At 42.5% G+C, this 18,726-nt stretch overlaps 1 protein-coding gene across 5 annotated transcripts in view; it reads right to left on the bottom strand.

The window, feature by feature from the left end:
* ZMIZ1 (zinc finger MIZ-type containing 1) overlaps window positions 1-18,726 on the bottom strand; it is a 298,803-nt gene that overhangs the window by 152,824 nt on the left and 127,253 nt on the right. For all 5 annotated transcript variants that reach the window (XM_027699954.1, XM_027699958.1, XM_027699957.1 and 2 more), the window contains one exon: window positions 5,019-5,128. In XM_027699954.1, coding sequence (XP_027555755.1) covers window positions 5,019-5,078 — 60 coding nt within the window. In that variant the 5' untranslated portion in view covers window positions 5,079-5,128. The remainder of the gene's footprint in view (window positions 1-5,018; window positions 5,129-18,726) is intronic.

Raw genomic sequence — 18,726 nt, 5'->3', positions numbered from 1 at the left:
GTTTCCAATTTGAGCAAGAAAATATCAACAAAACCACACAGCAATTACAACTTCTAGCATATCTCTCTGAACGGCTGGGTAGGCATTATAAAGCCTTGCAACTGCAGCAATCCAGCAAGCTTTCTGGAAGGAAAGAGGGGAGAAATGCTACTCTGTTTCTAGAAATCAGCTGTGTGACGTGCGCCTCCAATTAAGTGGGGTTGCCTGAGTGATCCAGCATCATTTGATGATATTTCTCAATGTGTTCTGATGCACCGTGACACAAGCAGCAGAAACAACTTCCTCTGTTCCCATCACAACCTAATATTTTTGACACCAGAGAGCGTTTTCATACTTCCCCTAAACTGTAACTAAAATTTCAGCACAGCTTTAGTACAGGGCCTGATAACTGTGCTCAGCGTGGCAGGAAGGTATCACACAGACACTCAGAAAGGGGCAGCTTCCTTGTAATTTAAATATAGAAAGATTTTCTCCATCTTCCTCTTTTCAAGAATTTCAGAAGAGAGATAAGGAAACTGACAGGAAACAGAAACACAAAAGGTAGAAGTCCCTGGATTTAAAACAGCTATAAGTTTTTCAAGTGGTAAGAATAGAGAGATGTGACCCAACTCAGTGATTTTGCCTGGTATTTTCTTACAAAATATCTTACAAAAACACCTTACAAAAACAATGGACAGTGTTTGGTTAAAGCCACACCTGTGGTCTGTCATGAAGAATGGCTTAAGAAACCCAGTCCATTCTTTTTGGGACTTCCTATGCTCCTTCAGAAGGCTGTGCCTGGGTCCTGGGCAGCAAGGAAGCTCTCAAAATCAGCTCTGTGCTCACCTGAGCCAGCTCCTACTGCCCTGAAGCTCCATAGTGGACATCGTGCCAGAGCTACCCGAGCCACAAATATTCAGAACATAAACAGATTATTATTGCAGCCTCAAATAGGGCACTTCTCAGGGGCTATCAGACCTTCGCTGTGCACAAAAATCATTCTGTGTTTTTGTTTGTATGGACAGAGTTAAAGAAAAAAGCCTGCACCCTGAAGATCCAGCTTCCTTCAACATACCCTGAAGAGTCTCCTGTGCCATGAGAAACTAATTGCATGTATTAGGAAAGCCTGTTACTTTGGCTTTTTCCACTGTACATCAAAAAAGCTATGTTTGATTTTAAAGCACATACACTTACAAATACTGAGGGAATCAGCTACAAAGAGACCACACAAGCTGTTCCAGCCTTCCACAGAAGTCTGGGGGTTTTTTAAGCATAAATACACAGCCACCTCTTCGGTTTGCCCTTTCATCTATTCTGGAACACTTCTTAACACACACTTCATTTCCTAACTAGCTGATCATATACAAGTTTGGGGTTTGTAGCTTTAAAGCACTAAAAAAGATGAAGGTAAAACACAACCTTGATCCTGGAACAGAAGTCAGCAAGGATATTGTGGGTGTCTCACAAGTCACAGAGCTGGGAAGAAAGAAGCCTGTCCTGACCCTGTGTTGAAACCTGATCTAGTTAAAGAGGCACATGGATTACCATTTATAGCATTTCTCTGGGGCTGGAGTGAGGGGTAAGAAGGGTGGCAGACAGCTCTCAGTCTGGCTGCATGAGCCACTGGTTGCCAACCAGGTTATAAAACATGCAGATGCTGGGCACCAAGGAAGGATGGCTTTCCTTCCCAAAACAGTGCACCCTCTACACCACTGCTGTGTTAACCACTCCAAAAGCGTATGTGCCTTCAGGAGAACAGCTGTACTGTTTGTTCACAGGCTGGGAAAAAAGGATAAAAGATGAGACCAGGAAGAAAAGGCAGACAGATTTTTGTCTAACCCTTCAGTTAAATCCAAGAATTGGTGAAGACACATTTACATGGCCATGCAAGGTACTGCTTTGCTCTCAAAGCCAACATGTACATGACAGTGTGCGGTCCAGTTCTCAGTGGGTGAATTCATTGAAATTATTCTCTCTATTACCATGTTAACTTTGCCAGATAATGACCTGTCTCAAAGAACAAGGTAAATGTCTCCAAGCTGGAAGTTTACGACCCTCTGACAGACAGGTGAGTGTCATCCAAAAAATCTAGTCAAAGTAAGTTTCTGTCTCTTTCTCCACTATGGCAAAGGTAACAGCACCAGATTTTAGAACTATGAAAAAGCAAATAGTATGTTTGATGCTACCTTCTTCAACAAAACAAAATATTAAAAAGAAATAAAATTAGCCATTTCTCTCCAACAAAACTACAAATATTGCCACTTTCACAAAAAAAGCTTTCTGTGACATACTTTTGGTGTTCAGCTACTGTCTTGGTTAACTACACTTTGTCATGAGCTGAAAACAAGAGTATCCCTCTCCTCTTACTGGGCCTAAACAGAATGGAGGAACCATGAATCCACAAGCACTCCCAAACAGGATACCTCCTCATCAGGCATCCTTTCCACTTTGACAGAACAGAGCAGTTACACAATCATGCCCCTGGGTCCACCAGAAAACCCTGAGCTTTTTTCCAGACAGATCAAACAAAATAGAGAATGCTACACAAATGCTAGGCAGTCTGACCTTCCTCCCTCCCCCTTGGCCTTCATAACTGAAGAAATATCCTAGCTGCACATGTAAACCAGCACTTTGTATAAATGAAGCTAGTGGTTAAACAGACAGAGTATCCCTTATATAGGCAGAAATATCTCTTTAAAACTGTAAGAAGTGTAATATGATATTCTCTTATCTAATTAAAATAATATAAATTGTGTACAGAAACCAACAGCTCTAGAAAAAGGAACAGAGCGGCATCCTCCATTTGTCTCCACATAATGTAAAGGTCTGTTCTTACAGCTAGAAGGTTAAATTGGTCTGCAATTTAACATTCATTCTTCATTCTATGGGCTAGGATGGCCAAAAAGGACACTAATTTGTGCCAATCAAGGGCATGTTTTTCTTGAACCAGATATCTGTTCATAAGAAACTGGTATGAAATCCCCAAATTCGTATTTCCCTCAGGCCTCTAAAGGGCCATTAGATGCATTAACTTTCATCACAGAGGGGTGAAAGAGGGAAAGACACCACAGACCAAGGCTGGATTATGACCAGTAATTCTGCAGAAACAGATTCCTATTTCTGCTCTTTGACCTATGAACTGGCTTTGTTTGATTTATTCTGAAATCCTCTCTTATAAAGGAAATATACAGAGAAAAATCAGCTGGGTTAGGTGTGAGCTGTATTTTTTTTTTAAAGCATCTGCATGGTCAGACTTGCAAAAACCCCACACATTTCTGCATTACAGCACATTCTAGAAAATATAAACTTCCACTAACATCTAGGCAAAGATGGCAAAACGTAAGGATGGAGACTGATGAAGCTAAGAGAAGAGAAACCCACAATCACAGAATCGAAGAATACCTGAAGTTGGAAGGGACCCATAAGTATCAATAAGTCCACCTCCCTGCTCATCAAAGAACTACCTAAAACCAAATCATATGACTAAGAGCATCATTTGGATGCTCCTTGAACTCTGACAGCCTTGGTTGTGACCACTTCCCTAGGTGGCCTGTTCCAGTGACTGACCACCTTCTCAGTGAAGAACCTCTTCCTAATGTCCAGTCTGAACTTTCCCTGATACAGCCTCGTTCAATTTTCCTGTGTCCTATCACTGCTCACCAGAGGAGGAAATCAGCACCTTCCCCTTTGCTGCCCCTCTGGAAGAAGTTGTAGATAAAAGAAAAGAAAATAAGTATAAAAATCTAGACTGATACAGTACCATTCCCACGCTTATCATTTATCAATTCCTTTGATTTAGAGTGCTTGTGTCTACGACACAAATCTATGAACAGAGAAATGCTGTACTCCCTCAAGAAGCAATATGCACCTGTCCCAGAGCACAAGTAGGCAAGTAGGTTTTTAACTTAGTTAATACAAATAAAAAACTTAAAACAGCAGGACTCTGGCCTCTAAACATGCTGTGACCTGAACTGACAGAGAAAACTGCTTAGACAGCAGGGAAAAATGATTTGGAACATTATTGCATGGAATAACACATTTCTGTTTTTCCAATGTCATTCAGAAAATTTCAGCCAGTCTGAAGAGATGAACTTTGGAGCTCATCTTCTGGATCCAGCTGAGATCTTCAAAATGCCTGTGTGCAATTTGCATTTATGTACCCGAATGCTGCATGCATGCATTGGTTTAGGGATAAACACATGAACTATCAACACGAGAAACCTTTCTCTTGCTCATCTCCTCTACAAAGGACCACTGCTATGAAAGTTCTGTTAGGATTCTTGTATGTGGATAAGTACATGTGTAGGGGGAGGATACACACTGCCTGCAACCCCAGAGAGCAAAGCTCACTGAGAAGAGTAAAGCAGGGAAAGATGGCCTCTGCCTGTTCCATCCTTGCCTTTGTAGATTCACTTGGTTATAAAAGCATTTGCAAGCACAGTTACAGTGAGGAAATCTGTAAGTGAGACAGATTTCACTGCCTTTCAGTGAATTATAAGGGCCCTTCAGAAACAGATGCTTCTGAAGATTTCACCTTGCAAACACAAGTTTTTACAATCTCCATGCAAACTGATTAGGCAGCACTCTGAGCACTTGGAGCCATGCCAACTGTCCAGGTTCTGAGTCTCCAGGCAGTGTAGGTCTCAGGTCAGCTACTGGATTAAAATCAAAACTGGCCCATCGAAATTGTGGATTACTGTGCTCAGAGCACTTGTGTGATGGCTGCCTGCTGTGACCCCTTCAGGACAGAGCTGGCAGGACTAGCAACACACTGCTTCCAGCTGAGACAGATTTGTTGACTCTCCAGGCTGAAGATTTCTTAGAAAGGTGAAAGGGAAAGTTTGTCTTTTGAGGTTTATACACCAGCTCTCGCAGCAGATGTTCCTGTCTTCCATGAGACTGAATGTCCCATTCCTACTGCTCTCCTCCCCTCTAAAGGGCAAGGATGTTCATTAAGCAATAGGTAACAGTAATGCACAACACCCTGCCATGCAATACTCAACACTCATCTGCAGCAATGACCTCCACCTTCAGCTTACCTGTTTTATGCACTGCAGCCGGTCATTGGTCTGCTGTATGTGCCTGTCCATAGAATTCATTTTGATTGTCTCCACTTTCTTCTACCTGAAAGCCATTAAAATCCCTCGATCTGCAAGACAAAAAGGACAGTAAAGATCATGAGCATAGTCCATACATACACTTCTACCACGTTAACAATTGAACTGAGCTGCTCCCAAGAAACCCCTGAGCACACTGGGAGATAAAACAGTAGTAATCCCAATAACAATGACAGCCTGGCCTTTGCAAGGACAAGGGCATAGGGATTCTTCCTAATATTCCTCTAAGAGAAAATACCTCCCATAAATATTAAATGACTCAGATATGGCAGAGTATTACATAGCCAAAAATAGCACAAAATGTGTGTCGTGAAGAATCTGGATTTCTGTATTGAAAATAAAAGCAACAGGTACACTTTGGACTCTCCTCCAACTAGCAGATCTATTTAATGAGCCCTTGAAATGGTTGAGATGACAGTGCAGGAAGGACTGGGATTCACAACTCAGACCAGACTTTCAGAATGACTAATGGCCAGATGCACAACCCAGCATATATGGAAGAGGCCTGATGTTCAAACCAAAGGGCTGAGCAGTTCCTGCCTTCTAGAAAAATCGTGTTCTTTAAGGTAACTATAGCCAAACAAACTACTTGTTACTTCTGGAAAAACATGTCCTGCAGTCTTTAGGTCCATTTCTGAAAAACCTCTGTAACAAGGCAAATTAAAACCTTCCTGTGATTTTAAAAAAAGAATCTAGAAAAATGGAAATGAAGGCTCAGAGTGGTGTTTGGAGTTTTAATTCATGTTGCTACAGCTGTATGAAATCATTAAATGAAAACTGGCAGCAAGTTATAATGATCTAAAGAGCAAACTCACAGTCTTCTGGGCCCACCACTGATGCTCCCCATGCCAAGCAATGTTTGTGGACGCAGCTTGATACACACCAGTGCCATTGAGATGGGCCCTGCTCCACATACTCATTAAATCTTTTTCAGAGCCATGCTTTACATCACACTCCACGATCACACCTAAGTGGCTCTTTGTCGAGATAGCAGTGTGTGTCTGGAATCTAGAACCAGGCCTGTGAGATGGGGGAGCGATAGGCACTAACTCAGCACACACACATCCTGCCAAATTTGCATTTCCCTCTCTCTTACCCCTTCCTTCAGATTGAGGTAAAGGGTTGGCCACGGCACAAACAGCTCTACTGATCTGAAAGGCAGGGATGGCCAGAATGCCCCTCAAACTTGGACCAAGAACAAGACACTGAAAGTTCAAGTACGTGTAAGCAAGGCTGTCGGTGTTGGTATGGTTTGCATTTCACTGGGCCCCTTCCACACATTTCCCCTCTCTGGCCTTACCCTATGATTTTCCTTTAGTGGCAGAACAGCAGATCATAAAGACACCATAAACCAACAACTACTCAACTGTTTCAATCCATAATTCATATTATTGAATGGTTTGTAGCGTGACTTCTACTTATTTATGTTTTGAGTAGAACTGCATGGGACTCCAGACTCTACCTAATAAGCTGACCAGATTTAAGTGCTTTTTTTTCTAGAATTCACTTCTCTGGGGCACAGAGATGTTTTACACATATATCCGTATACTCTGCTGTTTCAGTCACTGTCATGGCATCTAAAATGCAAATTAGAATGTACATATTGTACATTTGAAACTTGAAAAAAATGTTTGCCTAAAAATTCCCATATCCTTTTACTGGACAGACTGGTACAGTCTAAGAAGTTGTATCCTTACATTAATGAACAGTGAGTGGACACAGATTCAGAAATATATACCCAAATGCCCTATTTATATAGAAGTTTATACCAGCACAAGCAAGGTCCCAGACTCACACAGAAACCTCTACCTCATGAATCTCTTCAGGGGCACTGAGCAGTTTGTTATTCAGAGCGCTGTTCATGACAAAACTATTTTCCACTCCCCCCATACACATAAGAGACAGCAAATTTTTCAGATAGTTGTTCGATTAGGGAAGCTGGCTGCTCACCACTCCTGTTACACGACTCAACATCTCTTCAGTTAAACAATTCCAGCACTACTCAACCCCCTGGAGGAAAAGAGTGTTCCCCATGGTGGGAACCCTGACTGCATGGCTCTCACAACAAGACAAACTCCAGACCACAGCATCCGTGTGCATCCCACACACCCAAGCCGCCTGAGATTTCTGTACGTAGCTGATAATGTTCTTCCATGGTTTCTGCTGGATTAGTCTCAGGGAAAGAAATCTTTTCTGCTAGACAGGTCTTATAACAGCAGCTCAAGCTCCTCACCTCCACGCTCTAGACACAAGAGGGTTCAATAAAGCACTCCTGTCAATAAATTATAATACTTATGAAACAGAAGAGCCAGTTTCACATACAAGTATTATCTTTTGATTATGCCACTGCCACCTTCTCAATAGCAAATGCCATCCGAAGGTCCTTTAGCAAATATAAATTGATACATTTTATTAAAAGCCAGTAACACAGTCTTATCTGCCTGTAAGACCCCCAAACAGACCTCAGTAGTCATGAAGTTTAATCTCTCAGTGGACAGCAGAGGTATTTATCAGGAGATAAAGCTAGCCTAGACATGACACCACTTCAGCAGTGATCCATCTTACAAGCCAGGACACATTATCTGCATTTTAATTGAACATCAGGACAGATGGAGAAAGGCATGCTGAAAACAAATATATATACATGCACACAGATTTCTCTTGAAATATTTAGAGAGATGCAAACTGAGGCACCTTTTTTTTCTTAAAAAAAGTAATGGATTTTTCAATTGTACATGTAATGCCACCCCAACTGCCTGCCCTCTAGTTAACCATAAACAAAATCTAAGGTTGCTATCAACTTACAGCTATTGTACTATTGTACTGTTGTACTTGTCCGAATTGTCATTTCTCCCACACAGCATAGTTTCTCAAAGCCCATCTGGAAAAGCAGAGGGCAGACTGCACAAAAGTAACTCAACTGAGCAGGAACCCGACAGGGCTCTTGGAGGCAGGACTGGGAACACAATCCCCTGCTCTCCCACACAGACAGGCCATAAATTTCTGTAATAAGCTGATCTAATTTAGTCTCCAAAATAGTTTTGCTTTTAAAACCCAATGGCTCCCATTGAAAGGTGCTCTCTGACTCTCACCCTTCCCCTAGTAGCTAGAAGTATTTTTACTTCCATACTCAATTCCACTTGTTCTCACATCACTGGCACTCTACAGCTCTATCCTTGCCCTGCCAGGCTCCCTCTGCCTCTTCCCCCACACAGCATGGATGGACGGACACCCAGCAGCCCTTTACTGCTGACAGTTTGCTATTTTCACAGCCCAATCTCATTTATTCTCTTCTGGTCAAGAGAAGCCCCTCAGTCCACTAACTCCACTGGATAGTAAACATTTGATGCATGAACCAAACAGCCAAAATTGTACACGTGAAGCCTCACCACATACAATGACATAACACGTGGTATTTGAAATTCCCCGCCTCACCGCCGCAAGACTCATCTTTATCTTTCTTTCAGACACATCATAAGAGCATCAAATAGAGTAATTTTTTTTTCAGTGAGCATACTGGCTCTAAGTAATTTCTGCTATAAAAAACGCTGAGCCTATTAGTGGAAAACCATTATTATCTGGAAATTACTCTTTCATGGGCCTCAGCAAGAATTAAAAGATTAAATGCGGAAAGTGAAAATTATCATATGGATCTGAAATTTCACCAAGGCAGAATAAGCATTTTGACACCAGACCATTTTGGCTGGAAGAAAAATAACAGCAGAATTAAATTTCCAGTAACTATACCTCCTACATGGGGATTGCTGTACTCTGGCCCAGTTCCCCACATGCACATCCACCTGCTGAAATTTAAAAAAAATGCCCTTTCTGTCGATCTCATGCTATTTTAAAAGTAGCAGCAAGATCACCTTACTCGAAAATAATGGTACTTAAGATACAGAAAGGCTGGCAGGGCCAAGTAAGAGCAGACTTCCATTCGGTTAAGTGCTGTGCACTTATCAGGTCACAAGTGAAAACGACTTTGCGGGGTCCCTCGCTGGCCTGTGGTGTCCCTGCATTAGAACCCACGCTAAGATTCAGCCACTGCGAGCAGCTTGAAAGACAGCAGGGGATGTTGCTGATCAGGATTAAGGGTACTGGCAGAGGGGGATAGAGAAGGGAATTTTACCCACTGCTTTGTAACAAATCCCCTCTGTTTGGTGCACACGTTAGCCGGGAAGGTTGTACGCTACTGCTTTACATGCTAACTGCATCCAGTAGGATAAACAAAAAAAGAAGTGTTCCCACCACCCTCTGGTTAATTCAGCAATAAAAAGCCCCACTCTTCTGCTATCTTTTCTGAGGTAAAGACCCAATCTCCCTCTCTTATTAAAAAAAATATAAAAATTTATATATGAATTATTCTTTGACTTCCTTCTTCCCTCCCCTCTAGCATTGCGAGTTTATAGCCCTAGGCAGTAATTAAAGAGGCCTCATTTACATATTTATGATATCTCAAAAATGGAGAATGCTTTTTTTTTAAAGGAACAGATGTATCGACCTGTTAGCCTTTTTTTTAACCCCAAACATACTGAATTTTTTTTCTTAAACCATTACAACAAAACCCCCTTCCATACTGAAAATAGATTTAAATTTAAATGCAGTGTCTCTATGAAGGAGAATTTCACAAGCTTCTGCTACACTCTGTGTTGGTTGAAAGTTCAGGTTAGAAGATTGCAATTATTGTATCAGAAACTGAACTTCTAACTAACACAATTAAGAAGAACAATTTAGTAAAACGTGGTCCCCACCAGTTCCTAAGGCAGCATGAACAGCCTTCTAAGGGAAAAAAAAGTAAATAAAAAAAGCCCAACATTTCAACACTGCTTCAGAACATGTCTAAAAATGTACTGCAGTTTGAAAGTTAGTGTGGATTCAGTTCTGCTCTGTGATGACCTCTCCTCATGGCCAGAGCTGCCATCCACAGCGAGAACTCTTTCACACCAGGACCAATGGACCACAGAAATCTGCTCACCTGCGGTCAAGAGAGACCTGAATTACCACTGAAACAGGCCCAACCTTCTCCGTGACTTTAGAGACTATTCATGAAGTGCTTTCAGTGAGTGCCCTCAACATCTGGGCAGAGGTGGAGCTGAAGTGGAGCTCACTGAAAACACGTCAGCTGCTGCCCAGCCTGCCCAGCCCTAAGCACTGCTACCCACTCCCTTGCCTCAGCAATACCATGCCATTCCTTCAGAAATCAAGTTTTTAGCAAATAACCTTCCCACCAGAAATCCATTTTGAGGGCAGAGGAGGAAAGGCAGCCCTTCCCAGGAAGCAGGAGAGGCTGCTGTGAGCGGTTCTTGAGGCCAGCAGCACAGCATTACTCAGGTCTCCATTTCCAAGGGGACCAGCACACTCCCGGCCACTCTGCGGCTGCTGGACCAGACAAGATCTAATTTGGAGCCACTTCGGACCACTCAGTGGAAGAAAGACATGAAAAAAAAAGACACAGGAAATACCATTATCGGTTAAGAAATTCTTTTTTTAACAGCAGGTGAGAAGGGGAAACGAAGAAAAACCATTCCTTAAGGAGGGATTCAGCATAGCAGCTCTAATCACCCGCATCCCCTCCCACCACAGCGCACAAGTCGGTTAATGCTATTTATTCACTCAGCTGAAAACTAATAATTTCCTGCATGTCTCCAGCATGCTGGGAGGTCCTAGGAGAAGGCAGACAATCTGTATCTTCTAAGTGACTTTGATCAAGCCAGAAGCCAGGCTGGAGCGGGGCCGGGAACCGGGAACCGCCGACCGCCGGCGCGGGCAGGGGCCTCCCGCCCCCGCGCCGCCAGGGGGCGCCGCAGGGCCGCGCCACCGCCCGCGCGGGGCCGGGGGAGCCCGGAGGGGACACGGGGCTGAGGGGACACGGGGGGGGAAGAGCGGGGCTCAGCGCTGCCCGGGGCTAAGGGGACACGGGGTGGAAGAGCGGGGCTCAGCGCTGCCCGGGGCCGAGGGGACACGGGGCGAGGACAGCGGGGCTCAGCGTTGCCCGAGGCTGAGGGGACGCGGGGCTCAGCGCTGCCCGGGGCGGTGGTCGCCGCCGGCCCCTCTCCTGCTTCTGCCGCGTCCTGTCGTCTGAAAGCACGGAAACCTCAAGGAGCCGGGTCTGAACCAGCCCAGCAGCTCCCGGGAGCCTGTCGCCTTCAGTGATGGATTTAAGAAACATCATTTCCCTCAGCGCCCCGTCCTGGTGGTTAGATGTGGTTGGTCCAGAGACGAAAACCCATCTAAATCCCACTTGACATTTTTCTTATTATTAAACGTATTCGTTGTTTTCTTGAGCTATCAGAACATATCTCCGCGTGTACACACAGGTTTAATGCTATTAATTGCATATAATTGCATCAGTTCTCCTCCCCAGTCTCCGCCGGTGCCCTCCCGCAGCACAGCCCCGACAGCCCGCACGGCGCGGGCACAATGCAGCTCGGCACGCCTGCACTCACAGGCACAGGCACACGGCTCACACAGCACTGAAAGGGCTCTAAGCCCGGTTTTCAGTGCGAGAATTTTCAAAGATGCTCTCAGAGATCGTCTGCTGAGAAAAGTTTAGTATCTATCCACGACAACTAATTCATTTCCCCTACTAGTTATGAAACAAAAAAAAAAAAGAGAGAGGTATAAAATGTCAGGTGAAAGGCTGTTTTCATCATTAAATACTTGAAAAAGGAAGCTGTTTTAATAAAGCTTTATTTACCATTAGCTGCTAAATAGCTACAGCCTTTGGCTTTCAGCTATTAAAAAGGGCCAGATGTGAGACAAAGCAGTGTTTGTTATGCTGGGTGAGGAAGAATAGATATTTGTGCTGTGCTGCTTTCCATTGTTGCTCTACAAATGTGCAGTAATCCCCAGAAGACTTTCTATCATCTTTGATTGTGAGAGGGGGAAAGCGAGCGTGTGTGCGTGCGCACACCACCCGGCAGGCACAGCTCCGCCGAGGTGGGAGCAGGTTCTTGTAATTTATGGTGGCTTGAGCTGCAAGGGCTGGCAGTTTTGTCGGGTTTAAGGAAGCTGTTTCCACAGCCGTGTGCTTGGGAACGCTTTTATATACAGAGCCTATTATATGCAGGCATGAACAGCCAGCCGGATACACACAAAAGCAAACCCACACATGCTTTTGAAAAAAAGACAGCATGACAGCTTGCATAAGCAAGCCTGCTGGACTCCTCTGGGAGGAGGAGCGGCGGTGCACACAAGTTGTTCAATCATGAAGCACATCTGCACCCTGATTACAAAAGCAAAGGTGGTCCAAGGCTAGCTGGAAGCACATACACAGCACTGGGATATGACCTATACCTAAAGTATAGACATAAAAATATAAAAAAACCCTCCCTGTATAAGAATGGTGTTGCAGAAACATAAAAATATCACACCTCTAGCTAAGGAGAGTGCTCCTTTGAGCCTGGACGAGTTGGTCTCTAGCCAGCACTAACCACTAAGCACATGAACTGCCTCCTGCACCAGCAGCCCTCACCTCAGCCTGCTGGCTCAAATGAGTGGTTTCCTCAGACCGAGAGCAGCATCTGCAGATCACAGTTTCAGGTAATTGCCCTGCTGCATGCTTATATTACAAGGTTGGTTTCCCTGCATTCCAACTAGCTCCTAGTGTCATCAGCTCTGTCAGCTTGTTATCTTTAGGGAGAGCAAGGAAAAGGGACACTGCAGTTTAAAACAGCAAGAGGTAATAACACAAAATTAAAGGCAAAAGTGTGTAGAAGTGTGCTACTGGGGAGCCAGGGCTGACAGACCTGCTAGAGTGCTCTCAGAGGCTTTGCACACTCCAATATAGACAGATCTGCTAGAACAAACATTGACAGTTCCACAGCAGAACCCACTGATCCAGTGGTTTATTATATGTACTGTGGCTTGCAGGTAAGAAATACTAATCCTCATTGGGACAGCTACAAGCAAATGAGCCATCCCTAAAAGCTTGCAGGGTTGCACTCAAATCATTTCATAACCAGTGTCCCTGATCGCTCATACAACAATGCTGTAAAAAATCCCTCCCTGATAAACTGCCGATCTCTAAACCGAAGCAGAATCAAGCACCTCTTCCCACTTTCAGGGCTCAGTGGCAGCATTGCAGAATAAGTCAAGTGAGCATAAGAACTGAAAAGGATTTGCATCTGGCATGTGATGCTTGCTTATTTACCTAATGAAAGCCTGTTTCTTTCAAAGGTTCTGTGGAAAGATGTGAAGTATTTGCTGAAAATTGTTTGTGTTTGCCTACCAAATATTGCAACAGGCCTGTAGTGTTGCTAACATTACCTGGCTTACACACCCTTCTGGGGGCTGAGTCTATAGAGCTGCAACAAAGAACATGTATGAACTGTCAACTTTTTCCTGCTCTTGCTAGACTTTATCAGCTACTAAAGACAGCCAGCTGGTTTGGACATATGCATCTAAGTTATTTGCTTAAAACCTGAAAGATGAGCTAGAGAAGACAACCTAATATAAGCATTTACTAAAGGCTTAGAGGAAACAGGAATGACCCAACCAAACCGTACAAAGATGGTCTTGGAGGAGAAAAGAAGGACAGAGATGGCACTAGCAGCATATATTTTAAACAATTTAACAATAATCTATCAAAAACTGAAGATGCTATTTTGTATTTGCTATGCTCTGATAACATCTCTCTTGAACCAGACAGCCTGCTATATAACAAACAGAGGTCAAAACCTCTTGGGCCAGCCCAAAGAAATGCTCCTAGCAAGAAACATCTCAAGCCCACTGTGAATTAGAAATGAGAAGGATTTACATTCTGACACTGAATGCCCTCTTACTTATCTGATGAAAGCAGGCATGTTTTGGAAGTTGAACTGTAGCATTTGAAGGAAATTGCTGATTTCTTCTAGTGATATTGTACCATCACAACTTCTATTCCTCATTACTGGGTGGCAACAGAAAAAACAATCCCCCATCCCCAAACTATATTGCACCAAATAAAGGAATGAGCATAGATTTGGACTCCTTTTTTTCAGTAAGTTTAGCCTTGTAAAAAAGGCATATAGTCAAAGTGGACGGTAATTTCTCTTTATAGTCTATAAACATAAGATTTATTCACCTTTTCTTTCATTCTGTAAGAATTAAGAAACTCCTCCCAAGACCAAGGATTTCTGATAAGCCACCAGGGAAAGAATCATTCCTCTGGAGAAAATCACTCAGGGAGAGGGAAGGAGTGAAAAAAGAAAAGCAGCATTACCTCAGTCAACAAATTCTCTGGAGAACAGAGCAACTGAATAACTGCCTTGGGAGACAGGCTCTAATAACTTTTACTTCAGCCACTATTCTGGGCATTCTGATAAAATTTAAATAAATATTTACCAAACTTCCTAGAACAGAAGCAAATAAATTCCAGGAAGACCAGCAAAACTTGTGAATACTAAATACAGATGAAGAAGTAAGGTAGAAGTTGGATGGCTGTGAATTTTTGTGGCCGGTGAAACAGAGCAATCACTGGCAGCCAAATTACATTGTCCGCACTGCTTTCAGTGGCCACCCAAATGTGTCTTCTCACAAACTCCCCACTTCCTTTGAATTATGACAATTTGGTGCTAGGGGGTGCCATTTCTTTAACGTAATTTAAACTAAAGATACTGGGCATCTAGACAAAACAAAACTACAGTTTTGTTAAGGTCTATAATCAATTTTATTGTCTTCATTTTAAGGCAGCTGACTAGAGATCCATCCATATTAATATTTCTGGACCTGTGGAATACATACCAAAAAACAAGGTATTTGGTTTTATGGAATTGTCCTGCAGACAAATGTCCAATATTTCAAGTCACCACCAAATCCTAAACTATAAGAAACCTTGCTGACAGTCTGGGTAAAACAATCCCGGACTGGACAAGCAAATCAAATGGTTGTGTGTCCCTCAAGGAATACTCTCCTGTACATATGCAATGAAGCATTGTGTGAATACAATATATTGGGAGACTTGAAATGTGACCGCTATTAATATTACTCTCAACAGCTAATATTCAAGTACCTGAAACACAACAAAAGGGTCAGATTCATTGCTACTGAAACTTTATCAAGGAGCCCAGAAATATTTTTGACACCCTAGAGTTGATTTTGCAAACAATGTAATTTAAAAACTAGTTGCAACTGCAGCGCCTTCACTCCAATACAGTCAAAGCTGCACACATCCCTAGTGTTTGACCATCTGTAATATAGTCATGCTTTTCATGCTAAGTGCTCATAATTCCACTAAGGTAGAAATTCTTCTACACACCTAGAAGACAAAACACTGCAGGAGCTTTACACAACAAAGCCTGCTGCCTTCAAGAAAGATTTAAACTGAAATATCCGTGATCCTCTGCACTGCCCCATTCTGTTTTCTCACTATCTTATCATTTGAGAGGACCTTTATATCTAGAAACTGGTCTCTGAGAATTGCCAGTGTCCCAAACCTACTTTACAGGCAAATAAAGAGAATTTTACCCTTACCATGAAATAAGTTTCTTTTTTACTAAGAATCTTAAGAGACAACTTAGTTTTCAAAGGTTTGATGAATTCCATGATTAAAGATCTGTCACTTGCTCAATTCACAAACAAACCTCTTGGGATAGTCAGGAACAGGTTTCAGTAGCATTTCTTCTGAGAGCACAGATCTCTGTTAGCTGTACCTCCACTATCACCCTCAGGTGATAGCACGAGCAAAGCTGAAATGGCATTTGGCAGAACACAACATAGATCTGGAGCAGATTTTTTAAAATCCTCTCAAGTATTTGAAAGCAGCAACTATACAAATGCTAAACTGGGCCTGAACAAAAGCTACCTCAACTGAAAAGACTAGGAACCAGTGTGGCATCCCCTGTTAAGAAGAGGAGGCACAGTTCCCGTCATCCCCACTGCTGTTTCGACTGGAACAGGCCAGGAGCGAGCCTGACAACTTATGAGCGACAACTGCCTTACAAACTGAAGCAAGCAGACTTCCCGTTTATGTTACAGACAATGTAAACAGAAACACTATTGCTAATGAATTATTTATAGTGCAGTCCATAAATTAAGACACTTAGTCTGTCTTGCATTTTTCATACCACCGTCATTACTACAAAGTATATGCCCAGAAGCTTTTTCCCATAACTGCAGGACAAAGCTGGCCCTGTGAATAGAGACCTGAGCTCTTCTCCACCACCAAAGCTTCCTTTCTTCGGCTTCTCTGGCTTTCCAATTACATCGAGAGCTCCTCGGGGTAGATGTTATCTCCACCAAATACACATAAAGTGCCTAACGCAAATCACAATTCAGACTGGGGCTACTACAAGCTAGTTTAATAAGAACAATGAAAAGTGATAGAGTAAAATCTTTAATGTATGTATTACTATAATTTAAGGATAAAACATCTATTACCCTTCCTGAAATTTCGAGACAACATTTCCAACATTCAGCCAGACTTCAAAATACAGAAATAACTTGATAAACTTAGACTGTACATCCAGGTGACATCTGGATAAAAGCAGTTTAAGTCCAGATGGTATTTTCTTCTACTCACATCCTTCTTTTCTTATTTTTTGTTTAAATGGTTATTATGACACAGTGGAACAGACCTCAGAAAGCTCCACACTTCTCTTCTTTGCTCCCAACGGCAACACTACAGACTCCAGAGGTCAGCTTTATAGCCTTCAAGTTTTTCTGAAGCCCTGCCTGATTAGATGTACTCCAGAGTGACTTTCATTGTGATCAAATGTGATGTGCTGGCGACACGCATACAAAGATGGCAGAGCAGCCACACTGCAAAGCCTTCAGCAGGCAGAAGTCCGTGTGGAGTCTCATTTGAAACAACACTCAGCTCCCCTGAAAACGAAACAAGTGTCTCCTTTGAAAAGGTTCTGATGAACTCGAGAGACATGTTGTTGTGACAGTTTCAAACCTTGCAGAGAATAAAACTCTTTTCTATCCAACATCTCCTTGTCTTTTACTCTTGATTTTTGTCATCCTTAAGCAGCCACATTTTCGCACCTTTCTCTCCCCCCCCAAGCAACTGGAGTTCATTAGACCTGAAATTTGGAAGGATATCTTTTGAAAGATGGTTCATGTTTTATAAAGTCTAGCTGCTCGGTATGCCACATTACAGGATTAAAAAAGGTTCCTGCTTATCGCACGGCTGATCCAGGCAGGGATATAAAAGGAAAGGACAGGATGGCAAGAAACAAGCCATTTTGCAGGAGGAGCCCGTTTGCTCCCATCCTATCTGGGACAAGGGAAACAATTCAGACAGTACCAGATGTGAGAGTGTTAATTTTTTCTGGTTTTGCTTCACTTGACATACCCCAACCCATGAAGAAGGAGTTATACAGTAAAGAGCAGCTCTTCCTTCCCAACCAAAAAGCTATGTCACTAACTTGCACTATTTCAAATTAAGGACTTCTTTGAGCCATCCTTTCCTTCCTTTCCCATAGGTCATAAATTGAACCTGGCTCTGCTGTCCTTTACAGTACATTTAGACACTCACCAGTCCTGAGTAAGGAAACTTCTACTCCCTTAACCAGCTGACAGACAGCATAGGTAAGACCTAGGTAGTCACAGTTTTTCCTCCTAAGGTGATGGTGGTATTCAAAACTGCAGACAGTAAACTACTAAATAATGCAGTGCTCTGTCTTTTATCTCTACACTTCCCAGCTTGTAATTTCACCGTTCTGACTGTACAAAGCATAAGAAGCAAGCAAACAGCCACGTAAATGTCTTCCTCCAACAGCTGACTTCTTGGCTACTGGGAAACAGCAAAGAAGCAATAATTTAACAAGTCCTTAAGTCAGATGCGGGAAACAATAATAATTTTAAAAGAAAAGTCTAAGAGAACAAAACTCACCAACCTTTTTACAGGTTTGTACAAATACTGGAGATGTAGAGGTAAATGGGATAGCCATTTGTCCATAGACAGGACAAAATACTTCTACGAAATATCACAGGATAAAGTATGATTTCTCAGTTCTTTGTAACAACTACTTCTCTTCTTTAGAAGAATAAGAATTATTTGACAACTTTCTCTTACCAGCTCAAATACAGAGGTATTATATACTAGGTATTATGACTAACTGTATGGCAGGACAAAATCAGGGCATGCACAAGATTTTGTTCAGAAAGGAAGCTGTAAGCACAAACAAGAAGAAAGCCATGCTATGTATAGACAGAACCCTAATCTGAAGAATTGGAGACCCGGGCCTGTTCAGAAAGACACAAAAAATATGAGGATTGAACTTCATTTGGAAAAAAAAAAAAAAAAAAAAGAAAAAAAGACCCTGCCACAAAGTTTGTAGAGCATAAGTTAAGCAACGTTAATCACTTTCCTTTGCAATCATTAATGTAATATAATTATCTTCGTATGATTTTCAGTAAAAAGATCAGTATTTATTAAGCACCTTCATGAATTCAGTCGTGGGTTCATTAACAACAAAGAAACAAATAAATGGAAACTCTAAAATGCCAGTTCTCTAACTGTAAAAGTATTATGCATTAGTTCCTTGTAAGATCAATTCAGTCCCTGAATACATCCCCTGATAACAGTCAAAGGACAGTAGATCTTGGTTCCCCAGAATGATGATGTTCTATCACCTGCAAGTGTTGCAAATCCATTGAACATGCTGCCTATTTTCAAGCTTCTTTCCATTTTACTTCTCATGAG

The sequence above is a fragment of the Neopelma chrysocephalum genome, unplaced genomic scaffold (genome assembly GCF_003984885.1).
Source record: "Neopelma chrysocephalum unplaced genomic scaffold, ASM398488v2 Primary Assembly neopelma1_143, whole genome shotgun sequence".
Classification (NCBI taxonomy): Eukaryota; Metazoa; Chordata; class Aves; order Passeriformes; family Pipridae; genus Neopelma; species Neopelma chrysocephalum.
The sequence above is the reverse complement of the archived record's forward strand: the minus strand, read 5'-3'. Positions and strand labels throughout refer to the sequence as shown.